Source organism: Chrysemys picta, chromosome 13, assembly GCF_011386835.1.
Source record: "Chrysemys picta bellii isolate R12L10 chromosome 13, ASM1138683v2, whole genome shotgun sequence".
In the NCBI taxonomy this organism is placed as follows: domain Eukaryota; kingdom Metazoa; phylum Chordata; order Testudines; family Emydidae; genus Chrysemys; species Chrysemys picta.
Window position 1 is genome coordinate 20,534,980 of NC_088803.1, and position 15,886 is coordinate 20,550,865.

The following is a 15,886-nucleotide window of genomic DNA, read 5'->3' on the forward strand; positions in this document are numbered from 1 at the left end:
AGATGCAAAACATCAGCGCATTCTCAGACTCTGAAATTATTACTCTTTCTTCCCTTTTTTTCTATCTTTCTTTCTTACAGTTCATATTTTTCATTTTTTTTCACTCATCTCTCAATCACTCCATTTTCTCTGTTTCATTCTATTTTTAGTTGGATGCTGCACAGAGGATATGACTACTGACTTTTGGAAGCAGTAACACATGAGGTAATGGAATAGTTGATTGCTGCTGGAGCACTGGGGGGATGGAAGGGCATAAAGAAAGAGATATGAGCTAGGCTTCCCCTGGCCGTCTCTAAGACCAGCCACCTGGCCTCATCTCTCTATGCCCCTGCCCTCTTCTATAAGTAGGGCCCTACCAATTTCATGGACATGAAAAATGCATTATGGATCATGAAATAAGCCATTCCCCACGTAATCCGATGTGCCCTTGTTCCTAGGAGTTCCCCAGTAAAGGGGGCCGCTATCTCCAGGTGGGCAGGGGGGGAAAGGACTTGTCCATCTCCTTCACAGCTGCCTTTGGGGCGGGAGACCAGACCCACCTCCAGGTGCATCCCCCTGCTGCAGGACGCTCTCTGGGACTGGGCAGCAGCCCCAGACATTCCTGCAGCTGGAGGAGACTTGTGGAGTTGTGTCTGATCTTCCCTGTGCTGCTGGGAGAACCCCAACAATGGGAGCTCCTAACTCTGGCTGGGCAGGGGAGGGACAGGACTCCATCTCCGGGAACCTCCTGCGGCTGCAGGAAGCTCTGCAGTTGCTGCCTTCACAGGCCAGTTCTGAAGGCAGCACAGAAGCAAGGGTGGCAATCCCGTGACCCCCCTACAACAGGTTTGTGACCCCCCCACACACACACAATCCCCTTTCGGGTTGGGACCCCCACAGTTACAACACCGTGAAATTTCAGTTTAAACAGCTGAAAATGTGACATTTACCAATTTTAAAATCCTATGGCCGTAAAATTGACCATAATAGACCATGGATTTGGTAGGGCTCTATCTATAAAAGTCTTCTTCTGACACAAGCTAATGTGATCATGCCTGTTGATTGAGTGGCAGAAATCTTTGCAGCACAGCTCAGGGGGAAGCCAGAACTGATTATCTTTATTATAGTTGCAACTAATAGAATAATGTGAAAAAAACAAACAACAACAAAAAACAACCCCTATGTACAAGAGTATTGTTTAAATTTCAAAGTCAAATTCTACACTTGGCAGTTAGAAAATGCCAGCTTTACAACTTTAATTCAGCACCTTTGTTCATATGCATTATGCTATGGGATTTAATCACATTAACATATAGTGTTTTCTTGCCCAAGAGCTTTGCCTTATTTAGTGCATGGGATGGATGCACAAGGGGTAGAATCACAGTTACACTGGGAACTGTAGATGTTCTGGAATTTCCTTACTATCAAGTGTTTACATTTACAACCAAATAGCATTTTATAGATACAGGTATATAGATGATACATTGCCCCTCTCTACTGCCATTTCCCCGACTATGAAACGGAGATGCTAACCCATAGCAGGAGTGGGAAGGTTTAATTAATGACCGCTAGGCACTCTGAGACCTTGGGTGGCAGGTGCTTGTTGAAATACAAATTACAGCAATTCGTGCATCTCTTTCTGCACTAGCATGTCTCCCTCCCATCCTCGGCAATGAAGAACCAGACAGAGGTGAGTGAGTTTGTCCTCCTGGGCCTGACCAAACTCCCAGGGCTGAATCACTTCCTCTTCCCTCTCTTCCTCCTGCTCTACATGACCAGCCTGCTGGGTAACGTGGCCATCATAACCACGGTAGTGGCTGAGCCCCGGCTCCACACCCCCATGTACTTCTTTCTGGGCAACCTCTCCAGTCTGGACATCTGCTTTTCCACAGTTACTGTGCCCAAGATGCTGTCTGGTTTCCTGTCAGAGCACCAGACCATCTCCTTTGCCGGCTGCCTGGCACAGCTCCACTTTTTCCACCTCCTGGGCAGCAGTGAGGCCGTGCTGCTGGCCGTCATGGCCTACGACCGCTATGTGGCCATTTGCAACCCATTGCGCTACAGTCTGGTCATGAGTCCACAGACCTGCCTGCTCCTGGCAGTGGCCACCTGGTCCACCAGCTTCCTGCATGCCCTGATATCCACAGTGATGACCTCCCAGCTACACTTCTGCGCCTCTAACCTCGTCCCCCACTTCTTCTGTGATATCAAGCCCCTGCTGAGCCTTGCCTGTGGCAGAACCCACCTCAACCTGGCCCTACTCAACATCGATGCTGGTGTCCTTGGTCTGAGTTCCTTTGTCCTCACACTCTTCTCCTACATCTACATTATCTCCTTCCTCTTCCTGAAAGTCCACTCGCGGGAAAGTAGGAGAAAGGCCTTCTCCACCTGCGCATCCCACCTCACCGTGGTGTCTCTATTCTATATGCCAGTCCTTGGCAACTACATGATTTCCTCACCGGGTTTCCCCTCTGAAAGAGACATGATACCCACCCTCATGTACAGCATCATCACCCCAGTTCTGAACCCCCTGATTTACACCCTGAGAAATGAGGAGGTGAAAACAGCACTAAAGAAATTCCTGAACAGAAAACTCTTTCCTAGATGAACATGAATTAAATGAAGACAAAAAAAAATACAAGTAAAACATTTTAGTATTTGTTGACACACAGATTTTTTTTTTTAAGAACAGTACTCCCCCCCCCCCCCCCCCAATTTCCCCTTAGTGGTGTCACTGCAGGGCAGAATTAAAGTTATGTGGGAACCCAAATGTCATTTCTTATTGTAAGTTGTTTGGATTTTGTTTAAATATAATGGTGACTATCCTGTGTCCTTTTGGGAAAAATTACAACATCCTTGTAATATATTTATCACAAAATGAGTGACATGTGCTCTGAACATTAACTCCACTTTATAGTCTGCTATTGGATAAACTGTGAGTTAGAGACATATCGTGGGGGAGACAAAGGGGAATGACCGTTAATCGTATAAAATAAATAAAATTATTCAAATAGAGAATGTACATAATATTTCCCTGAGTTTCACTCTCTGGGAAGCTGGAAAACCCTGTGATAGGTCAGATTTAAGGTTATATGGGTGAACTATTTGTGTAATTCCACAAATTAACATGTTTGGATTTCTTACACACTAATTAGGAAATTCTCGGTTTTATTTTCTCTATAATTTACAATAGTCATCAAACCTAGGTGATAAGTGAGAGCCAGCAGGGATTTTTAAGAACAAATCATGTCAAACCAGAGGCAACACACGGGGAGCACAAGGGGTCACGTGCCTCCCTGATTTCTGCAAGGTTTAGCTAGCCCCATTCGGTCATATGGTGTGGCTGGGTCCCCTCCCTGCACGGCAGATGGCAGAGCCAGCAAGCTGTGAGCTGTGCACCACAGAGAGGCAAGAGCAACAGCTGGGAGGAGCTGCTGCTTTACAGGAGGGGAAACAGGATAAGAGAGTTATTTAGTTATCAAGAAGCAAAAGAGAAATCACATAGACCTGTTTATTGCATTCCAGTTCTCTGGTTTCCAGTCAGCACATAGGTCCAGTACAGTGAGAAGTTATTTAAAAAACTTTGCTCACATATACAAAATGTTCTTCTGACCTCAAAGGGTCAGCCACGTTACCAGGTCAATATACCTTTGGATTTTACCCAGAATACCATGCTGCCAGCTAATCCTTTACTGCCTAAAACACAAAGTTTGTTATAAAGAAAAAAGAAAGAACAAGAGGAGAGCTGTTAAATGATAAAGCACTCACATACATACAAAGATTCAAAATCCACATATCAGGTTCTTAGCAGTATTGGTGAGTTTCCTGGCTTGAAAGTCTCTCTGGAACACAGCCACAGCTTGGATGGGTCATTCAGTCCTTTGTTCAGAGCTTCAAAGTTTGTAGTAAAAGATTGTTATAAAGATGAAGGTGATCAATTGCTCATCACATTCACCAAGGGCAGGATGAGAAGGAATTGGCTTATTTTGCAGCAAGGGCAATTTAAATTGGATATTAGGAAAAAGTTTCTAAGTCTATGGCTAGCTTAGCTGTGGAACAGGTTACCAAGGGAGGTTGTGGAATGCCCATAACTGGATGTTTTTAAGAACAGTTTAGACAAACACCTGTCAGTGATGGTCTAGGTTTCCTCAGTCCTATCTCAGCATGGGGGGCTGGCCTAAGTGACCTCTTGAGGTCCCTTACATCCCTACCTTTCTATGTTTTCTATTAAAGGATTTGGCTTTTCTCAAAACATGTTGATTTCTCATCAGAAAAGCAAATCTCAATTTTCTGCTGGAAACATCAGCATCAGTAATCAAAACCTAGGACCTTGGGATAGTAAAGCACAAGCTTCTACTACTGGGGCTAAAAGACACAGTTCTGTTAACCATGGCCATAGCAACACATCAACCACTCCACACTGCATAGTTGCCACTAGAGGGGGACAGATCACTCCATCATGTGAGCTGAAGAGGCATTAGATGCCTAACACACTTAGGAACTCCTTGCCAGAGGATGTGGCGAAGGCCAAAACTATAATAGGATTCAATAAAGAACGAGATAAGTTCATGGAGGATAGGTCCATCAATGGCTATGAACCAGGATGTTCAGGGATGGTGTTCCTAGCTTCTGTTTCCCTGAAGCTGGGAATGGGCATCAGGGGATGAATGATTTGATAATTACCTGTTCTGTTCATTCCCTCTGGGGCACCTGACATTGGCAACTGTCGAAAGACAAGATACTGGGCTGGGTGAATCTTTGGTCTGACCCAGTCTGGCTGTTCTTATGTTCTTATGTAGGTGCTTGTGTAACTACCAGTAGGTGCCTATCTGCATCTTGAGGTATCTAAATACCTTTGGAAATATGCTGTAAGCCCTAAGCTTTGAAGACAGATTCTGTCTTTATTCAGTTCTATTCAGGTGCTTATACATCAGTTATGGTATCTATTGACTTTCAAAGAGGCCTGTACACCCAATGCCCACTAATACTCATTAATTTGAATGAGACCCGGGCATCAATATCCCTCCATTAACTTTTATGTTCCCAGCTCATGTTTCTTGCTTCTACAACCTCCACATACCACACTAGCATGGCTTTCCCAACCTCTCAAAAAGAACTACTTCACTATGCAAATACTGTTTACAGAAATTGAGTGAAATATATGCCAGTGAAAATATTTTCAAATCAGTTGCTCTTTTTGATTTTCAGCCAACTCTAGTCCTCACAATATTGTTGACTTCCAACTCTCCAGGAAGTGTTGGTCTTGTTTGTTTTGCAGCTTGAAATTCTCAAGTGAGGCAAGGATTCTCTCCCAGAGGAGCTGTCAGATGAAAGGAAATTTCCCTTCACCGCTAACAAAGTAGGTGTTTCAGAGAGTGTGACTGTAATAAAGGGATGTCTCACTTGCACAGTCATCAAGGTTTTCAGTGTTCAATCATCTCTGAAATTTCCCCTACAGTGGACTTTATCCCATGTCATTTTTATAATATTTCAGCATCAAGAGGAATCCAGTTTACTCAAGTATGATATGGCACCGAAGAGCTTATAACAATTCACTCTTTTTATCAGCAGAGACAAAACCTCAGAATTTTCTCAGACTAGGAAATTATTATTCTTTCTTCCCTTTTCCCCCTATATTTCTTTCTTATACTTCATTTTTTTCCACTCCTCTCTCAATCTCTCCATTTTCGCTTTTTCATTCTATTTTCAGTTGGTTGGTGCACACAGCATATGAGCTGACTACTGATTTTTGGAACTAGCAGCAGCAACACCTAAGGTATTGGGATACCTTAGAGTTGGTGGAACAGTGGGGGTGAAGGGTCAGAAAGAAAGAGAGACTGGTTGCCATACTTGGGTGCGGGACAGAATTTCCCTCCAGGTCAAATTGACAGAGATCCTGGGGATTTTTTGCTTCCTTGTTTAGCATGGAACATGTGTCACTAGCTTGTTTAAAGAAGTGTAAATGGTAGATTCTCTTTAACGTTAAGTCTTTAAACCATGATTTGAGGACTTGTGTAACAGACTATAAGTTATGAGTCTATTACAGGAGTGGGTGGGTGAGGATCTACTACCCGTGATGTTCAGGAGGTCAGACCAGATTAACACAATGGTCCCTTCTGGCCTGAAAGTCTATGAATTAAACATTTTGTAAACGAAAATTAAAATTAAAAAGGTCATAGAGGAATTTTTGAACTAAGGATTGGGGTAATGTTGACAGGTGCTTAGGAGCACATGGTTTGGACAGAGACATCTCTTAGGAGAGGATTTATTAATGGGCATTCTCTATACCCTAGTAAAGAGGGGATGATGGAACTTGATAAAATACTAGTAGGAGCTGAAGAGAAATAGTCAACTGAAAAACAATCCCATTCAATTACATCACAGGAAAACAGACAGCTAAATATTGACCCATTTTTAAGTATTTGTATACAAATGATAGGAGTCAAAAAACTCAGATGGGTGAACTTGAATTGCTGATGTTAAAGGAGAATATTGATATAATAGGCATCACAGAAACTCAATGGAATGAGGAAAATCAATGGGACACAGTAATACCAGGGTAAAAATATATAGGAATGACAGAGTAGGTCATACTGGTGGGGGAGAGGCACTGTATGTGAAAGAAAGCATAGACTCAAATATAGTAAAAATCTTAAATGAATCAAACTGTACTATGGAATCTCTATGGATAGAAATTCCATGCTTGAATAATAAGAGTATAGCAGTAGGAATATACTACAAACCACCTGACCAGGTTGGTGATGGTGATTGTGAAATGCCCAGGGAGGTCAGAGAGGCCACAAAACCAGAAAAATCAATAAAATGGGGGATTTCAACTATCCCCATGTTTACAGGGTACATGTCACCTCAGGACAGGATGCAGAGATTAAATTTCTAGACACCATTAATGACTGCTTCTTGGAGCAGCTAGTCCAGGAACCCAAAAGGGAGAGGCAATTCTTGATTTAGTCCTAATTTGCACACAGGATCTGGTCCAAGACATGAATATAGCTGAACCGCTTGGTAGTAGTGACCATAATATAATTAAATTTAAGATCATTGTGGACGGAAAATATCAAAGAAACCCACCAAAGTCTCATTTAACTTCAAAAAAGGGAATGGCACAAAAACAAGGAAGCTAATTAAATGGAAATTTAAAGGAAAAGTCACAAGAGTGAAATTCCAGCAAGCTGTATGGGAACTTTTTAAAAACACCATAATACAGGCTCCAATTAAATGTATACCCCCACATGAAAAAAAATATTAAGAGGACCAAAAAAAAAAAAAGCCACCATGGCTAAATAACAGAGTAAAAGAGGAGGTTAGAGGCAAAAGGGCATCCTTTAATAACTGGAAATTCAATCCTATGGAGGAAAATAGAAAATTGCATAAACTCTGGCAAGTCAAGCATAACTTATAAATACACAGGCCAAAAAGAGCAACTAGCAAAAGAGACAAAAACTAATAGTAATTTTTAAAGTACATCAGAAGCAGGAAGCCTGCCAAAGAATTTGGGAGGGGGGGACACCATATGATCTAGGTGCCATTGGAGCACTCAAGGAAGATAAAAGTGTTGCAAAGAAGCTAAAGGAATTCTTTGCATTGATCTTCACTGCAAAGGATGTGAGGGAGATTCCCATTCCTCAGCCATTCTTTGTAGGTGACAAATCTGAGGAACTGTCCCAGATTGAGGGGTCATTAGAGGAGGTTTTGGAACAAATTGATAAAGTAAACAGTAATAAGCCACCTGCATCAGATGGTATTCACACAAGAGTTCTGAAGGAACTCAAGTATGAAATTGCAGAACTACTAAAAGACTGGTGAGTCCAACTTCAATTCCAGGCAAACAGGGTATTTAGGGAAAGAGTCAGCACAGCTTTGGCAAAGGGAAACCATGCCTCACTGATCTATTGCAATTCTTTGAACAGGCCAACAAATATGTGGACAAGGGTGATCCAGTGAGTATATCAAGTCCAAAGGTGACTGGGAAGACTTACAAAAACTGGGTGACTTGACAACAAAATGGCAGATGAAATTCAGTGTTGATAAGCTCAAAGTAATGCACATTGGAAAACATAATCCCAGCTATACATACAAAATGATGGATTCTGAATTAGTTGTTACCCTTCAAGAAATAGATCTTGGAGTCATTGTGGATAGTTCTCTGAAAGCATATACTCAATGTGCAGCAGCATTCAAAAAAGCTAACAGAATGTTAGGAACTGTTAGGAAAGGGATAGGTAATAAGACAGAAAATTTCATAATGACACTATATAAATCCATGGTTTGCCCACATCTTGAATAATGCATACAGTGCTGGTTGCCCTTTCTCCAAAAAAGATATTTGAATTGGAGAAGAGCAAGAAAAATAATTAGGGATATGGAACAGCTTCCATATGAGGAATGATTATAAAGACTGGGACTGTTCCTCTTAGAAAAGGCACAGCTAAGGGAGGATATGATAGAGGTCTACGAAATCATGAAAGGTGTGGAAAGAATGAATAAGGAAGTGTTATTTACCCCTTCACATAACACAAGAACCTGGGTGCACCCACTGAAATTAATAGGAAGCAGGTTTAAAATAAATAAAGTACTTCTTCACACAATACACTGTGAATCTGTGAACCTCATTGATAGGGGATGTTGTGAAGGCCAAAAGCATAACTGGATTCAAAAAAATAATTAGATAATTTCAGGGAGGATAGGTCCATCAATGGCTATTAGTGGGCCCTACCAATTTCATGGCCGTGAAAAATGTGTCACGGACCATGAAATCTGCCCTTCCCTGTGAAATCTGATCTCCCAGTGCTTCTGGGAGCCTGGAGCTCCTAGCTGCTAGTCTGGCCAGGCTGGGGAGGGAGAGGAGTTGTCCTTCCCCTGCATGGCCACTCTTGGTGGGAGATCAGACCCACCTTGAGAGGCAGTGCGGAAATGAGGGTGATACACCCTCACTTCTGCACTGGAGCAGCCCAGGCTCTGGGCTCCCGGCTTCTGCTCCCCCCTTCCCCGGGGCTCCGGCCATGGCTTGGGGTGCGGAGCTTGGGGCTTCCTCCCTCCAGTGGCTCCAGCTGGGTATGGGGCTTCTGCTCCCGGCAGCTGCAGCTGGGGCAGCCCGGGCTCGGGGCTTCTATCACTGTGTCTCCAGCTGGGGCCTAGGGCTGCCCAGGCTCAAAGTTTAAGCCCCCCCGTGTCTCTAGCCGGGCTCAGTGCACCCAGACTCAGGACTTCTTCCCCCACGTCTCCTGCCGGGACTTGGGGTGACCAGGTAGGGGGCTACAGCCTCTGGAGCTTCTTCCATGGCTGGGGCACCAATTTTTCATGGGGGCCCATAAATTGGCCGGGGCCCCTGCCTTAATCTGCCACTGGCCTGGACTAACAGCTAGGAACCCTTGACACCTACTCACCTCCACCTCCGGGAACCTCCTCTAGCCCAGTCCTGAAGGCAGCACAGAAGTGAGGGTGGCAATCTTGGGACCCCCTCCCCACAACAACTTTGCCCAACCCTCTCCACCCTCCACCCCCTCATGATCCCATTTTGGGTCAGGAATCCCATGGTTAGAACACTCTGAAATTTCAGATGAATTGTGAAATTGACCAATTTGAAAACCCCCTGGCCACGAAATTGACCAGAATGGACGAGAATTTGGTAGGGCTCTAGCTATTAGCCAGGCTGGGTAGGGAAACAGCCCCATGTTCTGTATTCCCCTAAGTCTCTGACTGCCAGATGCTAGGACTGAGTGGCAGGGGATGAATCACTCAAAAATTGCCCTGTTCTGTCCATTGCCTCTGAAGCATCGGGTGTTGGTCATTGTCAAAAAACAGGGTACAGGGCTAGATGGACCTTGGTCTGACAGAGTATGGCTGTTCTTATTAGTCTATGCCGGGCTTCCCTTGGCCATCTCCCAGACCCAACACCTGGTCTCATCCACCCAGACCAATGATCTCTTGGATAAAACCCTTCTCCTGCACCCAGCTAATGTAATTGCTCCTGTAGTGGAAGTAGTAGCAGGGTTTGCAGCAGTGCTGAGGGTTAAGCTCATTCTGATGATGTATAATGGTAACATGGTAGAATTTAGAAATAACATTTATGTAAATTGCTCTTATTTAAGTTGCAAATTGAAACACTAATTCAGCAGTGAGAAAATGCCTGGTTTACAGGTAAGAACATAAGGACATCCACACTGGGTCAGACCAATGGTCCATCTATCCCACTATTCTGTCTTCCAGCAGGGTCTGGTATCAGGTGCTTCAGAGGGAATGAACTGGACAGGTCAATTCTTGAACGATCCATCCCTTGCAGAAAAACCTGAGAGTCTCTGGATTAAGTTTAGAAGTGTGAGCAACAAGGATGATGTCGTGGTGGGAGTCTCCTATAGACAACCAGACCAGGGGGATGAGGTGGACGAGGCTTTCTTCCGGCAACTAGCAGAAGTTACTAGATCACAGGCCCTGGTTCTCACAGGAGACTTTAATCACCCTGATATCTGCTGGGAGAGCAATACAGCGGTGCACAGACAATCCAGGAAGTTTTTGGAAAGTGTAGGGGACAATTTCGTGGTGCAAGTGCTGGAGGAACCAACTAGGGGCAGAGCTCTTCTAGACCTGCTGTTCACAAACTGGGAAGAATTAGTAGGGGAAGCAAAAGTGGATGGGAACCTGGGAGGCAGTGACCATGAGATGGTCGAGTTCAGGATTCTGAAAAAAGGAAGAAAGGAGAGCTGTAGAATATGGACCCTGGACTTCAGAAAAGCAGACTTTGACTCCCCCAGCGAACTGATGGGCAGGATCCCCTGGGATAATAACATGAGGGGGAAAGGAGTCCAGGAGAGCTGACTGTATTTTAAAGAATCCTTATTGAGGTTGTAGGAAAAAAAACATCCCGATGTGTAGAAAGAATAGTAAATACGGCAGGAGACCACCTTGGCTTAACAGTGAAATCCTTGCTGATCTTAAATATCAAAAAGAAGCTTACAAGAAGTGGAAGATTGGACAAATGACCAGGGAGCAGTATAAAAATATTGCACAGGCATGCAGGAGTGAAATCAGGAAGGCCAAATAACACTTGGAGTTGCAGCTAGCAAGAGATGTTAAGAGTAACAAGAAGGGTTTCTTCAGATATGTTAGCAACAAGAAGAAAGTCAAGGAAAGTGTGGGCCCCTTACTGAATGAGGGAGGCAACCTAGTGACAGAGGATGTGGAAAAAGCTAATGTACTCAATGCTTTTTTTGTCTCTGTCTTCACGAACAAGGTCAGCTCCCAGACTGCTGCACTGGGCAGCACAGCATGGGGAGGAGGTGACCAGCCCTCTGTGGAGAAAAAGTGGTTCGGGACTATTTAGAAAAACTGGATGAGCACAAGTCCATGGGGCCAGATGCACTGCATCTGAGGGTGCTAAAGGAGTTGGCGGATGAGATTGCAAAGCCACTGGCCATTATCTTTGAAAACTCATGGTGATCGGGGGAGGTCCCGGTTGATTGGAAGAAAGCTAATGTATTGCCCCTCTTTAAAAAAGGGAAGAAAGAGGATCTGGGGAACTACAGGCCAGTCAGCCTCACCTCAGTCCCTGGAAAAATCATGGAGCAGGTCTTAAAGGAATCAATTCTGAAGCACTTAGAGGAGAGGAAAGTGATCAGGAACAGTCAGCATGCATTCACCAAGGGCCAATCATGCCTGACTAACATAATTGCCTTCTATGAGGAGATAACTGGGTCTGTGGATGAGGGGAAAGCAGTGGATGTGTTATTCCTTGACTTTAGCAAAGCTTTTGATACGGTCTCCCACAGTATTTTTGCCGGCAAGTTAAAGAAGTATGTGCTGGATGAATGGACTATAAGATGGATAGAGAGCTGGCTAGATTATCAGGCTCAATGGGTAGTGATCAATGGCTCCATGTCTAGTTGCCAGCCGGTTTCAAGCAGAGTGCACCAAGGGTCAGTCCTGGGACCGGTTTTGTTCAATATCTTCATTAATGATCTGGAGGATGGCGTGGACTGCAGTCTCAGCAAGTTTGCAGATGACACTAAACTGGGAGGCATGGTAGATATGCTGGAGGGTAGGGAAAGGATACAGAGGGACCTAGAGAAATTAGAGGATTGGGCCAAAAGAAACCTGATGAGGTTCAACAAGGACAAGTGCAGAGTCCTGCACTTAGGACAGAAGAATCCCATTCACTGTTACAGACTAGGGACCGAATGGCTAGGAAGCAGTTCTGCAGAAAAGGACCTAGGGGTTACAGTGGACAATAAGCTGGATATGAGTCGACAGTGTGCCCTTGTTGCCAAGAAGACTAATGGCATTTTGGGCTGTATAAATAGGGGCATTGCCAGCAGATCGAGGGACGTGATCATTCCCCTTTATTCGACATTGGTGAGGCCTCATCTGGAGTACTGTGTCCAGTTTTGGGCCCCACACTACAAGAAGGATGTGGAAAAATTGGAAAGAGTCCAGCGGAGGGCAACAAAAATGATTAGGGGCTGGAGCACATGACTTATGAGAAGCTGAGAAAACTACGATTGTTTAGTCTGCAGAAGAAAAGAATGAGGGGGGGATTCGATAGCTGCTTTCAACTACCTGAAAGGGGTTCCAAAGAGGATGGATCTAGACTTTTCTCAGTGGTACCAGATGACAGAACAAGGAGTAATGGTCTCAAGTTGCAGTGAGGGAGATTTAGGTTGGATATTAGGGAAAACTTTTTCACTAGGAGGGTGGTAAAGTACTGGAATTGGTTACCTAGGGAGGTGGTGGAATCTCCTTCCTTAGAGGTTTTTAAGGCCCGGCTTGAGAAAGCCCTGGCTGGGATGATTTAGTTGGGGATTGGTCCTGCTTTGAGCTGGGGGTTGGACTAGATGACCTCCTGAGGTCCCTTCCAACCCTGATATTCTATGATTCTATGATTCTATGATTCATTTACTCCCAGCTTCTGGCATCCAGAGGTTTAGGGACACACAGAGCATGGGGTTGAGTCCCTGACCCTCTTGGCTAATAATCATTCATGGACCTAACCTCTATGAACTTATCTAATTAATTTTTAACCCAATTTAACTTTTGGTCTTCACAGTATCCCCTGTCAATGAGTTCCACAGGTTGTCTGTGCATTGCGTGAAGCTGCCTGTGGAACCAGAATTCTGCACGGTTGTATATGCACATTATGAGACAGTCTTTAATTACATGATGATGAAGGATACATCTACATTTGGAGCTGGCAGTGCAATTCCCAGCTCACATAGACATCCTCACACTATCTCTGCTTGAGGTAATGCTCTGAAATAATAGTGTAGCTGCAGTAGCCTGGGCAGGGGCAAGGCGCGGCACGGGCTAGCCTCCACTGGTACAATCCTGCACGGACCCTTTTTATATGTTGTGACAAAGTGAGGATTTTCCCTTGTTATGTTGTATGTAAGCCTCTGTGAGTCTTACTGTTTTGCATGAGTGCTGTGTGTGCCTGAGTTTCCCTGTGCATTGCACCAATGTCTAGGTGGTGGGAATAAGGGTGTGTGACTTTTGTGGGGGCTGCTCTAGGTGCCTTCATGGATACTATGGCCACCCCTTCATTACCTGAGACTCAGGAGGGGGATGCAATCCAGTTCTGTGTGGACTATCAGAAGCTCAATGCCATCACAATGTCTGGTGTCTGCCCTATGCCTAGGCCTGATGAGATCCTAGACAAGTTGGGAGGACTCGGTACCCCATGACCAGGGATCTCACCAAAGGCTACTGGCAGGTGCCTTTGGACTCAGATGACAGTTTGAAACCTGCTTTTGTCACCCCTGTGGGGTACAAATCCCTGGTCCTATGTTTCAGCCTCAAGGAGGCACCCGTCACCTGCCAGCGCCTGGTGGATCAGTTACTGAGGGGGAAGGATAATTTTACCGTAGCGTACACTGAGGATATTTTTGCCATTAGCCAGACCTGGGAGGACCATGTATCCCAGGTGAAGAGGGGGCTGGGTCACCTCCAGAATGCAGGGCTGACTGTAAATGCTGGGACGTGCAAGGTGGGGATGGCAGAGGTGACGTACCTGGGCCACAAGGTGGGGAGCGGCTGCCTAAAGCCAGAGCCAGCCAAGGTGGGCACGATCAGAGACCGGCCTGCTCCCCAGACTAAGAAACAGGCCCAGGCCTTTATTGGGATGGCAGGGCACAACTGGAGGTTTGTGCCCCACTTTAGCTCTGTGTCAGCTCCCATCACTGAGCTATGCAGGAAGGGGAAGCCAGACAAGCTGCTCTGGACCAGGCAGTGCCAGAGGGCTATCTGCATGCTGAAGGAGAATATGGTCAAGGGCCTGGTGCTGGGAAACCCAGACTTTGACAAGCCCTTTATGGTGTTCAGCCGTGCCCCAGACACAGGTCTGGGCGTGGTGCTAACGCAGGCTAATTCAAAGGGGGCGGGGGATACCCCATCCTTTACCTGAGCAGGAAGCTGCTGCCCTGGGAGCAAGGCTATGTAGCCATAGAGAAGGAATGCCTGGCCATGGAAAGGCTGCAGCCAAATCTATTTGGGCGGTGCTTCACAATGTACATGGATCACTTGCCCTGTCATGGCTGCACCAGATGAGAGGGGCCAATGCCGAGCTCCTGAGGTGGAGTCTGTCCTTCCAGGATTATGAGATGGAGGTGGTCCATGTTAAGGGGAGTGCAAATGTTATAGCTGATGCTTTGTCCCAGAGAGGGAGGCCTGAACTTCCCCAGGTCACTGGCTAAAGTGACCCCGCTCAGTTCGGTCTCGAAGGGGGAAGAGATATGACGAAGTAAGGATTTTCCCTTGTTATGTTGTATGTAAGTCTATGTGAGTCTTACTGCTTTGAATGAATGCTGGGTGTGCCTCAGTTTCCCTGTGTATTGCACCAATGTCTAGGTGGTGGGAATAAGGGGGTGTGACTGTTGTGGGGGCTGATCAGCTGGTCACAACTGGTGGTAAAGGTGGGATCTGAACCCATGCCCTGAGTTGTTATGGAGTCACTGGGGCGATGCTCTGGAACTACTCCATATGAAGCCACTCAGGACTCTGGGGTAGCCTCCTCTCTCTGAGCATACTGTCTCCAGGGCAAGAAGCTTACACAGCTTTAACCTTCCTGGTTCTGATCTCGGAGAATTCAGCATCCCCTTCCACATTGTGCGCTTCCCACAGCGAGTCTGCGCGGGCGGGGCTCCTGGGGAAGCCAGAGGGCCCTGCACCCCAACTCTGCAGTCAGACGTGACGCTCAACCAGCTGGTAAAACAGAAGGTTTATTAATCGACAGGAACACAGTGTAGAACAGAGCTTGTTAGCACAGAAATCAGTGACTTTCAGCCAAGTACATCTTGGGAGGAGGGGAGCCCAGAGCCAGGGCTCTGATCTCCCCCTGCGCCCCAAGCCAGCGGAGACTGACTCACTTCCAGCTGCCTGGCCCCTGCCCTGTCCGTTGCTCCTCCTCTGGCCTTTGTTTTGCTTCCTGGGCCAAGAGTCACCTGGTCGCATCCCCCTCCTGGGTCTCAGGTTATGAAGGGGCAGCCATAGCATCCATGCAGGCAGCTGGAGCAGCCCCCACAAGAGTCATACACCCTTATTCTCACCACCTAGACATTGGTGCAATACACAGGGAAACTGAGGCACACAGCATCCATGAAAACAGTAAAACTCACATAGGCTCACATACAACATAAAAAGGGAAAATCCCCACTTCGTCACATATGTACTTGAGGCAGCTAGCTCATACTGCCGTTTGCCCCTGCCTGTGCTACCATGGCTACAGTGCTATTTTTAGCATGCTAGCTTAAGCAGAGCTAGCACGGATATGCAAGTTGGGAATAGTACCCCCAGCTCCAAGCTCAGAAGGAGCCCTTCTGTTTTCTTCCATGAGATCCTTGCTTTGTTGAGTGCACAGGACAGCTGCACAAGGGGCAGAATTAAGGTTGCATGGGCAACTGTA

At 45.9% G+C, this 15,886-nt stretch overlaps 1 protein-coding gene across 1 annotated transcript; it reads left to right on the top strand.

Annotated features, from left to right (window-relative positions):
* The first annotated feature begins 1,648 nt into the window (after window positions 1-1,648).
* LOC101948260 (olfactory receptor 12D1-like) lies at window positions 1,649-2,587 on the top strand. Its single transcript, XM_005309051.2, has one exon. The coding sequence runs from the start codon at window positions 1,652-1,654 to the stop codon at window positions 2,585-2,587; it is 936 nt and encodes a 311-aa protein (XP_005309108.2). The 5' UTR covers window positions 1,649-1,651.
* The last annotated feature ends 13,299 nt before the right edge of the window (window positions 2,588-15,886 follow it).